The sequence below is a fragment of the Gymnoscopelus microlampas genome (assembly GCF_963454915.1).
Source record: "Gymnoscopelus microlampas genome assembly, chromosome: 6".
NCBI classification, from domain to species: domain Eukaryota; kingdom Metazoa; phylum Chordata; class Actinopteri; order Myctophiformes; family Myctophidae; genus Gymnoscopelus; species Gymnoscopelus microlampas.
In genome coordinates this window covers 42887366-42906312 of record NC_139943.1, presented here as the reverse complement: position 1 = coordinate 42906312, position 18947 = coordinate 42887366, and the positions used below count along the sequence as shown (strand labels likewise).

Genomic DNA, 18947 nt, shown 5'->3' with positions numbered 1-18947 from the left:
GAATGCTGTGCACTACTTAATCCCCCTACCAAATACAACTGCCATAATTGGATTACAGTACATTCACCTCTTTAAAAAAAACCAAAAAAAAAACAGTTGTTCTTAAATGGTGGTGTGGTGGACATGTTCATTTAAAGCTGCCATTTTGACTAACAGTGTGCGTTGATGAGCAGCAACATAACAAGTTACCGTGTGTGTGTGTGTGTGTGTGTGTGTGTGTGTGTGTGTATTACTGCTGGCATACTGCTGCAATGGGCACCAGTGCAGTGCGACTACAGCAAGGATTCTGTCTGGGTCTCTACAGACATCAAGACCCTGACTTGAAACATCCATGTATTCGCTGGTGCACAGTGCCGTTGCTGTTCAACTGTGGAGAGAACAGCCAGTCAAAGAGAAAGCTCATCTCATTCCCACGACGTTACTTCAGATAGACACAGGGCAGATGATGATCCGGTCCTCCAGCATCACACTGAGCACCAGGAAGACAAGGTAGAGCAGGAACATGACGCCGCCCAGCGCCTTGTTCATCTTCCACTTACAGCAGGCGATGGAGATGATGACGAAGAGGAGCATGAGGAAGAGTAGGACGATGGCGCAGAAGAGCCCGTTGCTGCTGACCGGCACCGGAGCCATACCGTTTATACATGAGTACATGAGCCATGGAAACGGCAGGCTATTGTTAAGAACGAGAACAACAGAGGCACAGAGTGAGTGATTTGAATCTATGTACTAAACAATTCTACTGGATACTTATTTTTCTCTTTTCTGTTACAGTTGTTGCACCATGTAAAGCCTATTGAACTCCATGTTCTGGATGAAACGTGCTCTATGAGTAACATTTATTTTGGTAGGGTTTTTAGATTGTTGGTTGTGTATTTTTTGTGTTTCTTTTTTCAATATACAAACTGAACTCACCCTACAGTAATGTCAAATATGTTGCTGCCCACAGAGCTGGACACAGCCATGTCCCCCAGACCTTTACGCGCTACAATCACACTGGTGATGAGGTCAGGGATAGAGGTTCCTGCAGCCAGGATGGTCAGGCCCATAATCTCCTCAGAGATACCAATGGTCTCACCCACCTGGAAACATATGAAATTGTCTTCATATTGAGAATACTAGCAGCACAAACGGTTGAAAATGACCAAATACAGTATGAGGCTTTGATTTCAGTATGCACTCACTCAATCAGTCAAGTAGGCAACTTTGTTGTTGCTTTGACACAAACATGTCCGTATCAATCTTTTTGGAAGCAATTTTATGCATGCACAAAGCACTTTGAAGCCATATAAAAAACTAAACACAGCCTACTTTGCCAGCATGTACAATGAATAGAAAGCAAGTACGTGAAATGCATTCCATGGATACATTTATAAGCATTGCGCATTTGTAACAGAAGAGTCGAGCCGTAATTTTCACTAATAAACACTGCAAGACCCTCCTTAACAAACCTGATGGGCCCACCACACCATGAGGTAGGAGAAGACAGCAATCCACGCAATGGAGCCCAGGAAGGTCATCGCAAAGAACTTTTTGGATGCCTGTAGGACGAAGAATATGAATGCGTCAACATGCAAAGAGAGAGACATAGAGACGCCACTTCTCACATGGTTTATTATTCTGAATCTAGTGTCTGTGACTTACAGGGTTGCGGACATCAGGGACCGTGAGCCACAGAGGGAACACTATAGGTAGCAGGAAGAGATAGATGGCTTGTTTGCGTCGTGTGTCTGGCCACTCCAAGGACAGCGGCTCCTCGCTCTCATCGCTCTCTTCTTCTTCTACCTCATCCTCCTTAGCCTTGTCATCACCCTTGTCATCCTTCTTCTTCTCCACCTCCTCCTCCTCCTCCTCTTCCTCCTCCTCCTCCTCCTCCTCCTCCTCCTCTTCCTCCTCATCATCATCGTTGTCCTCGTCACTGCCATCCTCTTCACCGTCTTTTAATTTCCCCGACCCGGCCTCCCCTGCAGCCTCATCTTCCTATGAGACAGGTGTTTAGAGTAATGGGTACAGAGAGAGCATGGTGGATGATAGATGAAAAACGAAGTGGCGATTAATTGCACAATACACAAATTAAAGTGTTGCCTAAAGCTGAAAAAAGGCACGTTAACCCTTAAATAAAGAGGTATCAATGATTCACTTCTCTGCTTGTTGTGAACCTGCAGGACATTGATAGCGAGTACCTTCTTGTCTTCTTCTTCTACCTTTTCTTCTCCTTCTACTTTTTCTTCTCCTTCTTCTACTTTTTCTTCTCCTTCTTCTTCGTCTTTTTCTTCTCCTTCTTCGTCTTCTTCTTCTTCTTCTTCTTCTTCCTCTTCCTTCTTCTCTGATTCTGTTGCTGAGGCAGCCTCTGGGTCTTTGGTCTGTTCAGTTTTATCTGTGCAAAAAAAATTAAAAAATAAAGATAAATATATATATATGTATCATGTGTGCTGCCTGATACTGTGTTGTACCTAGTCAGCAAGCATTTCCATAAAAATAAGCCCTGGCTTATAATATTGTTTCCTAGCCTGACAGTTGTGTCCTCATGAGATCAGGGGGTCATGGGCTAAGAACAACTTACACTATTTAGATAAGGGATCCCTGGGTTATCGTGACTTCACGGAAAAGTCAAAAGTGGGTCTTGAGCAAAACCAGCAGAGCTCCACAGGCTTATAAGACCAATGTAACATGTGTGTCCAAGAGATTGGTCAAACATTTCTGCAACCACGATTCCAATTAACATCCAGGTCTCATTTACAGATCACATGATGGAGTATAATTGTTGTATATTTCTATATTTAGAGGTGAAATCACTGCTCTGCCATGTACGAAATCTGGGACAATGTATTGTGAAAAGCGCTATTCAGAGGACAATAGCCCAGACTGGCAACAGGGCCTTACTACACAGTAAAATCCTCAGCAGTAATCTAACTCTGAGAGTGTATTTATACAGTCAGTGTTAAATTAACACTGAGGATTTTATTGTGTACTATTACATCTAGTAGTGGTCCAGCCGCTGGTTCAATAATGACATTTTGGAGTCAATCAGGTCCAGAGAGAAAGCTCACAAGAGCTATTGTAAAACAAACACAGTAGAAGATTTGGCCCTTTTTAGAGAGCTGAGGAATAAAACTCAGAGGCTCATTATTAGCACAAAACAGACTCACTATAAAGAACAAATAATAGAAAATAAAAGCAACACTCAAAAACTCTGGAAAACCCTAAAAGAACTAGGTGCAGGAGATAAAATCAAAAGCAATAAATGCAGTAATATAGGTCTTAAAATTAATGAAGAGATGGAATTCGATAAAAAATTGGTTGCAAATAAATTCAATGATTATTTCACAAATGTTGCAGCAGACCTGGTCTCCAAATTGCCATTGGCACCTGGGATTTATGACATAGACAGGGTCAGGGAGTTTTATGGGAAACAAGGAGTGTGTTCCAACTCATTCTCCCTGCAGAAGGTAGAGGTGGAGGTGGTCTATGAGATGCTGTCCAAGATCAATTGCGCTAAGGCCACAGGCCTGGATGGAATAGCTCCTCTCTTTTTAAGGGATGCTGCATTGCAGATAGCGCCCAGTATCACGCACATCTTCAACCTATCAATTGAACAGGGTGTCTTCCCCCATGACCTAAAAAAGGCCAAAATACTCCCCCTGTACAAAAAAGGAGCCAAAAATTACCCCGGTAACTATAGACTGGTGTCAGTTTTGGGTTCAGTGTCAAAAATATTTGAGAGGGTAATCAATGACCAACTAAACGAGTACTTAAATAGGAACAATCTAATGTACAAACTGCAATCAGGCTTTAGAAAGTCATACTCAACTGACACATGCTTACTATTCTTAACGGAACAAATTAGGAAAGAGGTTGATAGTGGGAAGCTGTGTGGAATGGTACTACTGGACTTACGGAGAGCATTCGACACGGTGAACCACAGTAGACTTCTCAACAAGCTTGAGGCCCTGGGGGCAGACAGGGCAGCATGCAAATGGTTTCAAACCTACCTAACGGACCGCGAACAGAGGGTAGAGGTAAATGGTATTTTGTCAGATTCAAGCTTCATGAAATGTGGTGTTCCACAGGGAAGCATTCTAGGCCCAGCACTGTTTTTGGTATACGTGAATGATATGACAGACGCCTGTAACTGTGATTTGTTCTTGTATGCTGATGATTCTGCTCTGCTGATGTCCCATAAGGAACAATCCACACTGGAGAGTTCCCTGAGTGAGGAATTGACAAAGGTTAATTCCTGGCTTATAGATAATAAGTTATCTTTACACACAGGGAAGTCGGAATCTATTCTATTTGGTTCTAAAATCAAATTAGGAAAGAGCCCTGATTTCAAGGTCAAATTAAATTCTGACTTCATTGAAGCTAAATCATCGGTGAAATACCTGGGTTGTATCTTGGAGGGTAACCTAGATGGCCGAAATATGGCCAGCAAGGTACTGAGCAAAGTCTCCGGACTGACTAAATTTCTGGCAAGAACAGCAAGGTACTTGGATAGGGAGACAAAACAGGTGGTAGCCAATTCTCTTATTATGTGCCATTTTGATTTCGCTTGTACTTCTTGGGGGGGCTTATTGAAATCCCTCAAATCAAAGCTACAGTCAGCTCAGAATAGACTGATCAGGGTCATTCTAGGGTTAGGACCCAGATCCCAAATAGGTAGGAACCAGTTTAGAGAACTCAACTGGCTCCCAGTAGAATCCAGGGTAATCATGGCCAGATTGACCATGGTTCATAAGATAATATATGGAGAGGTCCCCATATTTTTAAAGACATGTTTTACTCAGAGAAGTGAAGTACACCATTTTTTCACCAGAGCCAGTGTAGCAGACGTGAGCCTTCCGGCTTTTAAAAGTAAAGTAGGCAGGGAATCATTTACTTACATATGAGCCACACAGTGGAATGACCTCGAAAACAGTGTCAAACTGACAACAAATCTGAGGACTTTTAAATACAAAACTAAATCATGTCTATTAGAAAAGGTTCCCCTATAGAGGGTCATTAGACTAGGAAAGATAAGGTAGCACTTGTTTGTGTACTGTGTATGTTACTTGTGTTCCTGTATTGTTTGTATGTAAGTACAGTGAATGTTACTTGTGTTTTGTATTGTTGTGTAATGTGTACTGTGTATGTCACTTGTGTCTATGTAGCGTTACGTTAGTTACATGTGTTGTATTGTAACGTATTTTTAACGTATTGATTGTTAATTGTAAGAGGACCTCAACGGAAATAAGTCTCAGGACTTTCTTGTGTTATCCTCGAACTGCGGTGACCATGTGGTGATGGCTTTTCAAATAAATCAAATCAAATCAAAAAAATAGTAGTGTCCAGTGTAATCATTTTCAATACTTTTCAATAAAAATAATATCAATACTCTATATCAATATACTACATAAAATGTTCTCTTCAGACTGAAGAAGCCTGTTTGTTTGTTTGTTTTTTCTTACTGTGCAAACATACTTACGTTGACAAAAAATACCCCAACAACACAGCAGCCACTGAGTTCATACACATTAGACAGTAACCATCACATGCATCGATTTTACCTGCAGATTTGGATTCAGTCTTGTTCCCTGGATTCCCACTGGCCACATTGTTTGTTTCTGACTGTTCCTTAGGTTTACCTACAGTATAAACAAAACAAACGGAATCCAACACGTCAAACCTCATCTCTACCGTGTCTCTATCTTATCTAGGCTACCTCTCTACCTTATCTTTCTAAGTCACCCTTTTCCTGAGACATAATGACTGATTATTTACATTTGACCTTGACCTTCATTGTGACCAAAATGACCCAACACAATGTACGCAATAACTAACAAAAAGAAAGGAAAAGAAAGAGCAACAGACAAAATCCCACACAAAAACCCATCCCACTTAAGTGATTTAGAATGTAGAGTGTAATGGGAAAATGAGGCACTGTAATCTCAAACATCTCAGAGAGGTTAGAAGCAACCATATCCCAGAATCTGGCCACTGGAAGCATTCCCAGAACATTAAGTAACGAGGTAACACAGGGTGCAAATAGGGCCATCAATCATTTCCATTTAGCATAGTTTTCTGGATGTGTGTGTACAATGATAATGAATTTTCTGGTGATCAGGAAAGGATTTCTGGAGGCCAGCAATATGCTGGACCCAGACCTGTGGAAAGAGAGAGATATGACACTCACTGCGATGTGATCACGTGGTTCAAGTATCATCGGTGCTTCATCAACACCCATGATGAGGATTCAATGTTTGGACTGATACAGTAGTGTCTGGAATTATTGGTCGCCCGATGGCAAGCGTTACTTCTGCATACTTCATGTTCTTGTTGTTTACAACAAGAACATAACTCTCTCTCTCTCAATCCAGGTCCAGAATATCGTCCCTCCATTAAGCATCTAATGCCAGGGGTCTATATGCATGCTTTGAGATATAAATCAGTAAGGTCTGTAGACAAGGCAATTTGTGCCTCTAGTAGTGTGCAGACATTTATGAAGTGGGTGTATTGTGAGATAATTTTGCCATGGAACACCACTATCGTTTGGAGCCGATCTTAACTGTAAATAAAAGTTCAATCACATCAATCAATCACATTCTGTACATACAGTAGATCCTGGAACGCAAGTACTCGTCTCCATTTATATCCCTCAAATATGTAAATACTTTACTCTTTCCAATGAGAGAACTGAATAGCATGGCCACAACTGTTATGCATTGTTAAATATTCAGAAGCATAGTTTCCATGCAAAGGGGCAGCCACACAGATCTTTTTCCCCTCCTCAAGGCAGGCTTATCCCCTACGTATATTACTGTTTGTCCTTTGTCTTGAACCATTGTCACAAACCATCTGTCAATCACCTGCGCTATCCCAAATTTCTATGGATGGAACACATAATCATATTTCACAGACAAAATGTTAATATAGATAGTACAGTATGTTGACAATGCCATGCAATGTATCCCACAAATATTATGTATTTTCAATGACTATAGTAAACTATCTGGGTTTAAAATAAACTGTCAGAAAAAAAACTTGTTACCACTGAACCAGGTGATTATTAATGCACCCATCCCTTATTTTATTCCAGTCGTTAAAAATGTTACATATAGAGCACCGAAGTCTGACGTCACTGCCGCTAGAGGGCGCTGTTCCGCTGGTTCGCTGGTAATATGCCCATTACTCACTGTCATTGTAAGTCTGGTCACATTGTTTTGCAAATTCACAAGAATTTGGCTGCTGGCTGGCCCTTTGCATGCTCCCGCCCAGGACAGGCTTCAGACGCGTCTGCTCAGGAGACTTGGCTCAGATCTGAATTCATTTGATCTGGCGTTATAGGAACCTATTGGGACCACATGCCCTTGCTGACATCAACCCCAGGCAGGGTTCAGACCGACACCATCCACATGAAAGGCATGTGCTCTAACCACTGCACTAGGGCTCCACAGCCCACAATAATCATTAATGAAAGACTGTTGATTGGTGGCCGTCCTATTCAGTTCTCTCATCTCTCATATATCGGGGGTATTTATGGAGACGAGAGGTTGTGTTCCCTCCAGAATCTATGTATGGAATTTGATTTACCACGTTCCTCCTTTTTATTTGATTTACAGTTAAAGGTAGGGTAAGTGATTTGCTTTGGTTAAAATAAGTGTTAAATAGCTCTATATTCTGATAGTACTCATTGCTATAGAGTGTTTGTTCAGTAACAGGAGTCATTTTCGTTTCAGTTTCATTTCCAATTTTATGCAACCAGGACATCGAACTCAATCAGGATACAGATTAAACAAGTGAAATTGGAAGTGATGACACTAAGAAATGAGCAGGCAAAATTGGAACTGGAACACTATACAAATGAAGCTTAAAAAATGGGTACTTTCTCCTGATTGGCTGAGATTTTGACACCTACCGGAAAATGCATTTTCTGTTTATTAAAGAGCTGGAGAGACAGGGAGACATCTGTTACTGAAAAAAACACTATAGCAATGATTACCATCAGAATATAGTGTTTCAACCTTTTAACAAAATACTTTTTGTTTTAACCAAAAAATATCACTTACCCTACCTTTAATATCAGCTCTAAAGGTGCAAAATTCTCACGCACCACACCCACTTCATACAATTCTGCACACTACTAGAGACATATGTGTCTTGGTTTCCAGACTCTACTGGTTTATCTCAAAGCACGTTATACATAGACCAATGGTTCAAGAGAAAGTGCAAACGGTAATGGACTTAGGGAACAACCTTGCATTGAACCTTTCGAAAAGACAAAAGGAAGGAGGAGGAAAGGAAATGTAACATCTCTCAAGAATGAACCCTCCTTAATTGCAAAACTGTATCGTATCTACAAGCACAGACCGAACAAGGGCCGAAAGGCAAGGTAAAGCTCAGGTGGAATTCCGTCTAGGACTGGATTTTCCTCGCTGCTTTCAACATTTCGAGTAGAGTAATAGGTCCATGTTTACCAATTCACTATCAGAAAGATGCTCCATATATATATTATCCAAATAACTTTTATAAGCTGACTCATCAAAGCCACACTTCGAGCTGTACGGTTACGTATAAAAAGCGGCAAAGGTTGAGTTCACACTCTTGGATCGGTTATCACAGTACCATCTTTAGATATGACACAAAAAAACGGAAAAAGGTTCATTGGTCCGAAGCCTCATAGCCAGCAAATGATTAGGTCTAGCGGAGTGGAAGTCTAAAATTCTTAACACTGCCTGTTAAAACTCGAACCATGTCGTAAAATAGCGCAGAGAGCAGCATACTTCTGCTTCTAGTTTGCCTGCACGTTCCTTATCGCGTACAGTGTGGTGTTGCTTCTAACACTGCCTCCCACAGAATCCTTTCAGAAAATGAACCCCTATAGAACTCCAGAAATTCACTGAATTTAATTTATGCTTAATCACAAAGCAGCGAGGAGTTAAAATGCCATCTAGGAGCTCTAGCAGCTGCAGCCATCAAAGTTACATACAGTCAATGGGTTTGGGATCAAACCATGTAACTGGTAATGTGTTCTGAACATTTTGAAATAGATCTTTAGACGCAAAGAGAAAATCTATAACTGAAAAGTTCTATGTGTCACAGAGAAAAAATAAGATTCTTTTTACGGAAGGGTTCATTGAGTGCGAGATGCCAATCATACCTGTGTCGGCTGCCGAAGCAGGGCGTTGGTCACTACTACTAACTCCCAGAACCAGACGAAGGCCTGTGAGATCCAAAAGAGTTTCGGTTATTAGGTCATAGAAACCAGCATCAAACTACCGTGAATCATGCCATTGGCTCTTATAGGAGCAGACAAAAATAAAATAGGGTGATTAAACGTATTTACTAAGTGACCGGCATCTTTCGGGAGTATATGTGATTACTGGACCATGGCAAAATCAACCTTCTTCTCATGAACAAATGCTATAACATTTTAGAAAATGTATGCAGGATATTAAGACCCCTGGCATTGACAGAAATGCAGTTGAGATCAGTCACGTGTAGGATATGGCAAGGAGGATATGGTAGCCTGGATCCCTAAAATAGCACTCCCCAAAACAAAAACACGTAAACCATGAAGAAATCATAGACTGTAGACAACTAGAACAAATGACATAAGTAATATCATGGTGACTGAGATATCAAACTCATTGTGGGACTGCCAATAACAAACTATTCATTTTAACCAATAAATAGATCACGTAGTTGTTCAACATTGATTCATTGATGTTTCACGTCTCCCGGCGGTTCTGTCCTCTAGCAGTAGCCAGGCAGAGCCCGGCGGAGCGGACACACACACACACACACACACACACACACACACACACACACACACACACACACACACACACACACACACACACACACACACACACACACACACACACACACACACACACACACACACACACACACACACACACACACACACACACACACACACACACACACACACACACACACGTATATTGCATATACAGCCTCTTTGTTTTCGCTGTGTCCACTCTGCCGGGTCTCCCGGACACATAAATACTGAACAACTAGGTGATCTATTGATTGGCTAAAATGAATAGTTTGTTTAGAAACAAGCTGTGGCAGTCCTGTCTGTCTGTCCTGTCTGTTGTTAGCCCTGTTCCCAGCACCGGCCAGCGAAAGCCGCATGTGTCCGCTCTGAGGAGCGCTGTGGCCGGCTGAACTTCAACCATTCGAACCAATCATCAAAAAGTCACCAAAACGGTCTCGCCAAAACGCCCATATTTCCAGAACAGTCTTGAGAAACGGCCACATTCCGACATGTAGATATAGGACTTGGGATGGTAGCCAAGTCAAAAATATGGACATAGTCATCCGTGACGTCACCCATTGGTTTGTGGAGTCCCATTTTGAAGCCTTGAGTAAAGCTAATTTGCCAGATCACTGTGGTAGTCTATGGCAGCAACTTGTCAATCACAATACAGCCACGGCCTAAAGCATACCCGGCTATATTGTCCATTTTACTCTAAGTTGGGCTGTTTTACAAAATGAACACTTGAAACTAGCGAATTAAAACATAAACTCACAAGGAAAATGTTTACTGAGGTAATAAATCATAAGTTGGGTCATTTCCCCAATGACTTTTAAGCAATCAAACTTATTTTTGCAACGAGCAGACTTGCCCCCTGCTGGCCATTACATGATGTTTAAGTTAATGGAGCATTGGCAAAATTTGTCAGGCTGAAGCTTCCAGGTTTAATTTACTAAATAAATCGAAGAAAGGTGCGGAGAAACAGTAGTCCTCCTCAACATGTGCACAACTGCTCAACCAACTCAAAAGTGATATCAATACCATCATCCATTCTATAAAGGTGAGCCGTACAGTAGCCTATATAGCAAATACAGACAGGTGGATCTGTATCTACACACATAAATGTATGCATTGATCACACATGGTAAATGAATGAAGCAATACAAGCAAGACTAAATTATCCATAATATACGAGCAGAAAACGTTATCAGTTATTTCGCTGCAGTGTCTCGAGACAGATTGTTGGCTCACACAATTTACAAATGCTTCCGCCCTATATAATCTGAGCAACAGAAAAACCTACCTGCACCCCAATCCTGTTTCGTTTTTTCAGTCGTGTAAATTTGTCCTACTGTAAAACAAATTAGTTGAAGTATATCTAGCTTGCTGCTTAGCAGAGATGTTTTTAAGGTATCTTAAATATATTTTTGTGAACGGAAATGACAAACGATGACAGCTTCCTGTGCGCTGTTTTCACAGGGCATTGACTCAATGTAGCATTTGAAGATTGTAGAATAGTTGTCTGGCTTCGCATCAAGGAGCAACTCGCTGATCAGCATGGTCAGGTTTCAGTACCCAGCAGCATTAGCCGCGTTAATGTGTGGGTAGTTTCGCGTAGCCACTATTCCACAATCTACTAATGATATATTGATTCTGGAACTACACATCCCGAAAGCCGAGAACGGAAGCTGTCATCTGTTTGTCATTTTCGTTCATGAAAATATATTTTCAAAGATCTTATTTTTGGACGACCACGGCCCAAGGAACCATCACGCCAGAAGGAAATGTTTGGATCGAGGCGGTGCACCAGATCTGGCGCAGCGCTCAGGTCCTGGACCTGGTGAGACGAAGGAGGAGCCCAGCCAGGAGACAACCCACAGAGCCTAGTCCCTCCACATGCCAGAGCCTCCCCGAGTCCTAGCAGAGTCCGGAGAAGCGGACTGAGTGGCCCTGTCTTTCCCTATAGGACTGACCGTGGGTAGCTACTGGGACGTAAGTCGGGGCTTGATCAACCCTGGCTGGGTCACCTGGGCGAGGGTGTTTGTTGTATGTTGCGAGACCCGAAACACCCGATGACCCCAGGCTACAACACTGATGATACGTCCCAGTTGCATCCATGTGATGTTTTTCTTTATTGAATTTCCATTTCTGCTAAGCAGCAAGCTATATAGGCTTATATCCTACTACTATATCCTACCACCAATGTACGTCCGGGGTTGTTCAGCACACGATCACTCCATTTGCCTCCGAACTTGCCACAGACTATTGATCAGTGCTCTGGCTAATACCTAGGCTTCTTTCCCCATCTTCAATGTACTTACATATTGTACAGTTAATATAAAACTACATTGCATATTTTAGCCACAGCACCCCTCCCTACTGCGTATCTCCATATACAGTATCAGTTGGATCACTGGTGCAACGTAGCTGTAATCGGGCCTAGATGTGAGGGCCTCGAAGCGGCCCAAACCTCTAGTTAATTTACACGACGGTAAAGTGGGGAGCAGGCGTCACATCCATTTTATCCCCGGATCATTTTCAGAGCTTCCGTGCTCCCGACTGTATGACGGAAGCATTCGAAAACTGTGGGAGGCAACAGTATGGCTCGCAAGACTAATGTGTGGGTGAAGTAGGCTCTGTCTCCATCTTCCTTCCATGCTCTCTCCTTCTCTGTCTTCCAAGGATCAAGCTCTCCTTCTCTCCTTATCTCCTTCTCTCCTCCCTCCCTCCCCCCTCTCTACCTTTCTTTCTAGCTGATTGAGCTCTAGTCTGATGACAAACATGTCAGAAAATGTTAGACGTGCACGCAGACACACAGAGATTATATTCATTTGTAGTAGGATAGTACATGCAGAAGTCAAGAAAATAGTACTATAAAAAACAAAACCAGGCAGCATATCTGGATAATGGATTATAGGGTACCTAAATGATCTTGGGTAGCCTTTGAGAAATCCTGTAGAAGCTTACTTAATGTCCCTTCCAGTGCACATCTCTGATTTCCAACCTGTGTGTGCACTCTAAATCCAGGCTACCAGCTAAGGCAGTAAAGATATGGCGTCTTCGGACTGCTCTAGTGGAAAACCATAAATCAGTAGATGCACCCATCTATCCCTGTCCTCATATTCAACTAGCTTGGCAGTCAGCTTCTTAATCTCTGCCAAAGGGCACCGTTTCTCTGTGTCTTCTAGCATGTCGCCTCCGCACTGGAAACCTGTAGGCACATCGACTTATTTCTCCTCAACAGCAGAAGCAGCTCTATATGTTTCCTAAAGTTAATTATCTGTTAATTCCTTCTGAATATCTGTAAAATGTGTTGTTTGATCCAAGATAGCTTTGAAGATGTTCAAGAATAACAGCTTTAGATATCAGTTCAGCTACAGAGTTATTAGAATAATCAAGGCTTTTGCGTGGCCTACGCATTAGCCTTGAAGCCCTGTTGTTGAGTTGTGTAAGATAATTATCTCCTTGGGGCAGCCAACTGATTTCCACCAAAGTTGATGAAAGTCCGCCATCCATTCTTTAGTTAATTTATCCACAGACACACTTACACAGACAGGAGCCATTATAATGCCCTGCTGCACATAGTACATTTTAAAAGTTGTCTCTCTGAATTGAAGCCATGATGTCACTGTGATTGATTTACAATAAAGTCAGTATTTATCACATAAAAAACTAGACAGGCACACAGTGGAATCAAGTCTCAAATATTACGGTTAGCAAGCAAACAGCAATTAAATTGTGACAGGCATACAATATAACAATATCATGACAGCCAATGCAGCTGCTGGCCTCAGCAATGATGAGCTCATCATCACAACACAATAAGCAGAAATATGACCAAGACCTTCAGACTAGAGTTGCCAGACTTTCGATTATATTCACGTCAAGTCAAGTGTATTTATATAGCACATTTCATACGACAAGCGTGACTCAATGTGCTTCAATATGCTAGTCTCCATTTAAAAACAGTTTCTAATAGGCAGATCAGATGGAATAATAAGCATATGCAAAGGTACTACTTATTTATATTATATACATCCTTATCTGTGTTTCTTTTAATGTGAAGAAAAAAAAGGTAAGTCATACACATTTGTCATATTGTGGCTTTACTGTGTCCCCATATGACCTGTGGTCTCCATGGGCTTGCATGAATGATAGCTGTGTTGAGATAGGGAGATTTGATTGGTACAGTAGGTACTAGGGGATGCTGGCTGTGCTCCAGGTTTATAAGCGCAATCAAAATCTGATTACTGAACGAGAGTAGAGCATTGTCTTGCTGCTTGCTGGCCTGAGAGCCAAATAAACAAGGAGCTGGGGCCAGAGAAATATGCTGGGGTAGCAAGGTTACCATATCATAGTAAAATGAATAGTAAAGCTCACCCATCATGAACTCCCTCTATTGGGAGGTAACTAATAAATAAATACATTATAAAAGCAATTCAATTGAGTTTGTCCAGTATTGCATCATTATAAATATTGTCGCTGTTGGGCGGAAACCTTGTATCTCCAAAACCGTTACTTTTCAGGAAATGGAAAGAATAACCTGTGTTCCAATTGATCCAATGTAGTTATTATTTAGTCTCAAGCTCTTGTTGATACTTTCAGGGCTACTCAACTTAAGATGGCTCAGGGGCCACTCAGCAAAATATCAAAAGTCCAAGGGCTGCAAGCTAAAAATGTCGGTCCTATTTTGGATTTTTCGATTTTGTAACACACTACACATTGTTATTGTTATAAGAAAATGTAATTTTTTACATCATATTCCTTTCACTGTACCTGTTTATTTTGTGTGTATGTGAGTATGTCTGTTTGTTTTTGAAAAACATGTTTTTTCGGTTTGACCATGACGGGTCGCAGAGACACTGCGTTGGGGCCGCATGCGGCCCGCGGGTTGAGTAGCACTGGGTTACATATTTATAAAACTCACAGACAGACATACAAAATTAAAAGTAGTAAAAATTGCCAAACTACAAGCTCACAACGCATCACAATGCAACGCGTTGTGAGCTTGTAGATTGGCTATTTTTTATACTTTTGTGTGACACTGTAGTATACAGTAACGAAGTAGGGTATTCATTTACCAAGGGACAAAAAACATGAACATTTTAAATATGGAGATATTAGGTTTCTGTCCGACAGCGATGATATATAAGATGCATTTGCTGTCTAACACAACATTTCAAACTCTTCTTTTGGCATTTTTGATGTATTGAAATTGAAGCTTTGTAGCCACTGTGACTACAGCCACAGTTCATTCTGTCTAACAATCCTTTCCATATTCCCACTGTACAAATGAATCACTCCATAGACTGAGGTAGGTATTTATCTACTTAGTATCAATCTGGATTTAGTGCTACACATGGAGCATCTTGCTAATCCATGTTACTGAGAGAAGGAAGGACAGAGGCACTCAGTTTAACAACACTTCTAACGGCATGCAAAGCATCATTTTTGGCCAGAGAATGTATCATCCATGTCACCTGTCAAGCCCTTTTAAGAAATATAATGTACAAACTCATATGTTGGCTAGAAAAGTCTGACAATCATGTTATTACGATTTGAATTAACCCTGTGAAGAGTTCTAATCGGTACCCTTCCATGATTTGGAGACATTGGCACAATTAACAGCCTCTACAGACTGTGAGCACATGTGTGGCTAGCTGTATTTGGACTGATTTTATGTGTTTCATTTGTTTTTGTTTGTTTTGCTTATTCATCGTTGTGTATTTTGTCATTCTGTATGTGATATGGACCTTGAGTCTGAAATAAAGATTGAATTTAATTATTCACCTCCTCCAATAGGTTCCAGTGTGTGGGTCACGAGTTGGAAAAGGGAGCTTCTCAACGTGCTGTTGTGTAAGGAGGCTGTACTCTTCCCTCGCTGAAGGGCTGGTTTCTGGGAGAAAAAGATGGGTTCACAACAGACCGTGATATATACACCATCCTCCAACAGGCGGGTGGTCAAACTGGAAATGAGATGTGCTGTTTTGTTTGAGTGATGTTGCAGTACAGTATATGTCAGAAATGTAATATACAGTATCATGACATGAGAATAACTAGTGAATACATTTAGGTGTTTTTATAATCATTTCTCAATTGGTTGCTATTTGTTATTTACCTTTAAATGATTGTTGTCCTCTGTAGCAGCATTGTCTTCACCTCCCCCAGTCACCTGTGTACAATGATAACCATTCAGAAGGAAGGAAGGTTATTACTGTACTGTACTGTCATTTCAGTTAATTTGATACATTAATACATTCATTTCAGTTAAGTTTATACATGAATCTCCAAATACCATGGTGCATTGTGTTACTCGAAAAAATACATTTCACCCACTTCTTTACACCTGTGACGTGATAATAAAGGTGATTCTGATTCTGGGGTTTACATCTTCTAATGGCTTTTTATCTGTTTTACACAACAGTCAAAAATGCACTGATATTTATTGGGTTAAAATATACTTTGGTACGAACTGACCCTACACTCATTATACCTAAACAGTATCATATAATATCATTGTGTGATCCATGACAGTGTTTACACCAGATAATAAAACCCAGCTCCAACAGAGCTAAAAGAAGAAGAAAACCACAGAGCAAGCATGAATAGAATGACTTTACCATCACAATTACTGCAGTATATGTTGATACTACAGTTTGTGCAGTGCTGTAATGTCTCAAAGGATTAGGGGTTTGTTGTGGGTGATCGGCTTTGATCCCCCAAGGCCTACACTTACAGAGTGTATCAACCAACCATGTGCATGTTTTTACATAAAAAACATAGGTGGGAGAAGAGATATCAGGGAGGATTGGGGCTAAGACAACCCATTCCAGTGATATATATGTGGCACAAAATCTTTCATCTTTTTATGTAACTCTTATCTAGTGCTGTAACACACATGTACAGAATTGATGCATTTGGGCAACTTCAGTCTGGAACAAAAACTAATCTGACAAAGGTTTGCTTCCAACTTGGTCAATCATAATAAAGCAATATAAACAGCTAAATAGTAAATAAGATCAGATTGTCTTTAGGGATAAGAATGCTTTGAATGGGTAACCGGAATGCTCGCCCCAAAACACGCTCTCCCCCATTTGTTTCCCGGGCCGCTCGCCCCCAGCGGTACTTGTATTTGTTTTACTGAGGATAAGGTTAGAAATAAGTTTAGGGTTAGGCATAGTTTCACTGAGGTTAAGTTTACGAATAAGGTTAGGTTTTGGCACCGTTTTACTGAGGTTACGTTTAGGAATAACGTAATAGTTTACTATTTGCCCCGGGGCGAGCGTTCTTGTATACTTTGAATGCCTCAGAGTTTTGACAACTACTAGATAAAGCTCAGACATACCTGTTTTGGGCATTACCCAGGGCCCTTACCAGAAATTTAGGGCTCTACGAAAAGGTATCATACCAGGCCCTTTAAGACATGTACTAATGACAATTGATACTGTGGCCCCCATGTAGACTTGAGCCCCATGAATCATTATTATTTTTCACTATACATACCGGTTCATCCTCCTCCAAAGCAATGACTTTCACAATGCTCTTGTGTTTGTAGAGCTGGGTTTTGACGGCCCGCTCTATCTGCACATTGAATTTCATGCAGATCACATAGAGGGTGTAACCCCCCAATAGCATCACGCTCTCCCACCACATGATGACATTGTCCAGGAAGAAAACGATAAGCATGATGAGGTCCAAGATGTAGAAGGACACGTCTCTGAAGAGTGGCCACCAAGTCAAATGGAGCATCTCCCGGGAAAACAAAGCACACATTCCAATCACAAACAGAATGTTGAACACTGCAGAGCCCACAATGGTGCCAATTCCTACGTTGCTGTGGGCGATGAAGGTGCCTATGAGGGAAGTGAATAGTTCTGGGGCCGAACCTCCAGCAGCCATGAAAGTGGCCCCTGCAACGTCATCGGAGATGGCCAGCTTCTCCGTGATTACTCCCAGAGCAGGAACAAAGTACTCATCGCACACAAGTGCCAGGGAAACAAACATGTAGATCATCCCAAAAATGTGGAGGACCACCCAGCCGTTTCTGCGGTCTTCCACAGAGAAGAGGTCCTGAGGGTATTCGCCCTTCATGTGTGGATCTTGTTCAGGTGAGGCAGGCATGGTTGTGGTGGGCTCAGGAGGCATTGGTGGTGGTGGTGTGGGTGTCTCGTTTGGAGGTTCAGGAGCCACGTAGATACAGTGGACAATAGTCTGATTTGTTGTTAATGACAAAGGCTCATTTGTGGTGGGGGGTGTTGTCAAATCCAAAGTTTCAGTTGTGTGATGGACAACACCCATTTCTGGTGTGGTTTGGTCTGTTGGCTCCCACTCCTGAGTCGCAGTGATGGGTTCCTCAAGTGCCAGAGTCTCCACAGTAACCTCCTCCAACCCTTCTGTTGAACCCTCTCCAGAGTCCTCTCCAATCTGAGGCATCAGCCAGGGCTCTGACATCCTGGCAGTGATGCTCAGCTGGTAGAGGGTACAAAGGAAAACCCCAGAGAGAAGGAACACAACCCGGCTCAGCTGTAGTCGCTTTCTCCGTGTACAATGCATTTTCCCCCAAAGCAACAGTGGTATTGGCTATGGGGAATTACACTGCATAAAATGAGCAGTGCAGTGCAATGGGTAGATCCAGCTTTCTCCCCAGAACACCATGGGGTGATAGATTTTAGGTTTGCAGACGTATGACTCATGTCATCTTTTAACTTCTACAGAGAGCCCAACCTGGGGGAAACATGAAAGGACACATTGAAAGTTAAATGACTAACCAACAGATGGTACACATTTGTTTTAATTATATTTAGGCAATTGCATTTGAGATACTAACAAGGAGTGTAGGCAAACTCCACACCAACTTAAGTAGACTAAGTTTTCTTTAGACTAATGATAACTTACTGTACACCTGAAATCATTATTATTATTAAATAAACAAATGAAATTAACTAAGATTTTAGCTAAAGGTTTTGCTCATTATTACGTCAAAGAAAACAAATAAATAGGCCTATATTTAAAAAAAAGAAATGTAAAACTAGAAGTACTTACGGACGCAGGCTTAGTTTTGACAGGACGATTTCTGAAATCAGGGACCCAGAATCTCCAAGAAAAGATTAAATCCACAGCTGGGTTCACTGGCACAAACTGTGGAGAGTCCAGATTGTGGGCAATGACCAGAGGGTCAAGCAGGACGCAC

At 41.6% G+C, this 18947-nt stretch overlaps 1 protein-coding gene across 1 annotated transcript; it reads right to left on the bottom strand.

Annotated features, from left to right (window-relative positions):
- Positions 1-423: 423 nt before the first annotated feature.
- Positions 424-18310, bottom strand: slc24a1 (solute carrier family 24 member 1; the record flags this gene model as incomplete). Its single annotated transcript, XM_084059587.1, has 6 exons — positions 424-673; positions 916-1082; positions 1452-1541; positions 1645-1980; positions 9134-9196; positions 17261-18310. The coding sequence occupies 6 exons, from the start codon at positions 18308-18310 to the stop codon at positions 424-426; spliced, it is 1956 nt and encodes a 651-aa protein (XP_083915713.1).
- Between the last annotated feature and the right edge of the window lie 637 nt (positions 18311-18947).